This window comes from Cynara cardunculus, assembly GCF_001531365.2.
Source record: "Cynara cardunculus var. scolymus isolate 2C chromosome LG 2, CcrdV1, whole genome shotgun sequence".
In the NCBI taxonomy this organism is placed as follows: Eukaryota; Viridiplantae; Streptophyta; class Magnoliopsida; order Asterales; family Asteraceae; genus Cynara; species Cynara cardunculus.
In genome coordinates this window covers 61,251,689-61,253,618 of record NC_037529.1, presented here as the reverse complement: position 1 = coordinate 61,253,618, position 1,930 = coordinate 61,251,689, and the positions used below count along the sequence as shown (strand labels likewise).

The 1,930-nt window shown below is 36.2% G+C and overlaps 1 protein-coding gene across 1 annotated transcript; it reads left to right on the top strand.

The window, feature by feature from the left end:
* Positions 1-331: 331 nt before the first annotated feature.
* LOC112506640 (UDP-glycosyltransferase 85A8-like) lies at positions 332-1,490 on the top strand. The gene has a single exon (XM_025110827.1). It carries the CDS (start codon positions 332-334, stop codon positions 1,259-1,261), a length of 930 nt encoding a protein of 309 aa, XP_024966595.1. The 3' UTR covers positions 1,262-1,490.
* The last annotated feature ends 440 nt before the right edge of the window (positions 1,491-1,930 follow it).

Below are 1,930 nucleotides of genomic sequence, written 5' to 3'. Positions count from 1 at the left end.
TTAACATATTATATTATTTATTTATTTTTAATATTTTGTTTGTATTAATTAACATATTATATTATTAGAGATTTGTTTTAATTATATTATAAAATATTGTGAACGACTATTTTTTAAGATGCTATTTTTTTTATCATTTTACATGTTTTTCAGCTAGTTTTTACCAAACATAATTTATTTATCCGTTCGCTTATTAGCTATCAAACGTAGCCTATATCTCTTGTAATTTAGTGAAAGAGACCCAAAGTTTTATCGGTGAACTTCCGAAAGACTTGTTTAAGTTTGGATATAACATCCTACTGAGTGATAATTGGCTTTCAATATTACAGATATGAGTGACGTGACAAATGGGTACTTGGAAACAAGATTGGATTGGATCCAAGGGATGAACAAGGACATCAAATTACGGGATTTCCCGAGCTTCATTCGAACCACAGACATAAATGATACCATGCTCAATTATCTCATGACGGAATCTGAAGCTCTCCCTAAAGGTTCGGCTGTCGTGATCAACACATTCGACGCCTTAGAACAAGACAGTCTTACACCGTTAATCGCCAAGAACCCACGAACCTTTAGCATAGGTCCACTTCACTTGATGCAACAACACATTCATGATGATCAACTCAACCCCATTGGGTCCAACCTGTGGAAGGAGGATACGAGCTGCATCACTTGGCTCGACACAAAAGACCCTGGCTCAGTTATTTACGTGAACTTTGGAAGTATTACGATCATGACAAAAGAACAACTCATCGAGTTTGGGTGGGGGCTTGCTAATAGCAAGAAAGATTTCTTGTGGATAACGAGACCAGATATTGTTGGAGGTGATGAAGCCATGATGCCACCAGAGTTTGTCGATGAGACCAAAGGGAGAGGTATGGTGACTAGTTGGTGCCCACAAGAACAGGTTATGAAGCACCCGGCAATAGGAGGATTCTTGACTCATTGTGGTTGGAACTCGACTATTGAGAGTATTAGCAACGGGATTCCACTGATCTGTTGGCCCTTTTTTGCAGAGCAGCAAACAAATTGTCGATATAGTTGTGTAGAATGGGGGATTGGGATGGAAATCAATACGGATGTGAAGAGGGAGGAGGTGGAGGTTCAAGTGAGGGAGATAATGGATGGAGAGAAAGGGAAGATGATGAAGAACAAGAGTTTGGAGTGGAAGAAGAAGGCCGAAGAAGACGTGGCTATTGGTGGATCATCTTATATCAACTTCCATAAACTAATTACAGATGTTCTACTCAGAAATTAAAGTCGATATTCAGCTGCTAGCTGCTAGTTATTAAGTCTTCCAAACAGTCATTTTTTAATGTTGTTATCTACTTATTTTGTAATAAATGTTACACATATATCTAGTGGACACCTGTGGCAATTCCAACCGTTTTTAGATGTAAAGCATTCGTCAGTCAAAATTGGTCTGTAAGATGCGATGGACAATTATTATGGACAAATACTAAAATCCAATCTAGTGATAAATTTATAGAAATGTTATGGTGGACGTTATCTTGATGCATATGTTAATGTTATCCTCTCGATGGAGATTAGTTTTCCAAGGCTTGTTTGCTACCTACGAGACAATGCATTATTATAACATATAAAGAAAAAGGATACGATTTTAATTCGTGTAATAATTGATATATGGGTTTTAAATTGTATTATATTCATGTGGCCTTATTTGTTGGAACCACCATGTGAGGTCTTAATTTATAGCTATTGCATGCCACGGTCCCATACACTTCATTTCCTAAAAATTCTTTTTTAAATATAATTTGTCTATATAAATTTGTACATTTCTTTTATTACTATTGTTGTTGAATGTTTCTTTTGTGTTTTATTTTGTGCTTGAAAGTTATAACCGTAAAATATTGTAGCATAGAATGTACAGTATAGTTTAGGGGTGCTTACGGGTTGGGTTGGGTTG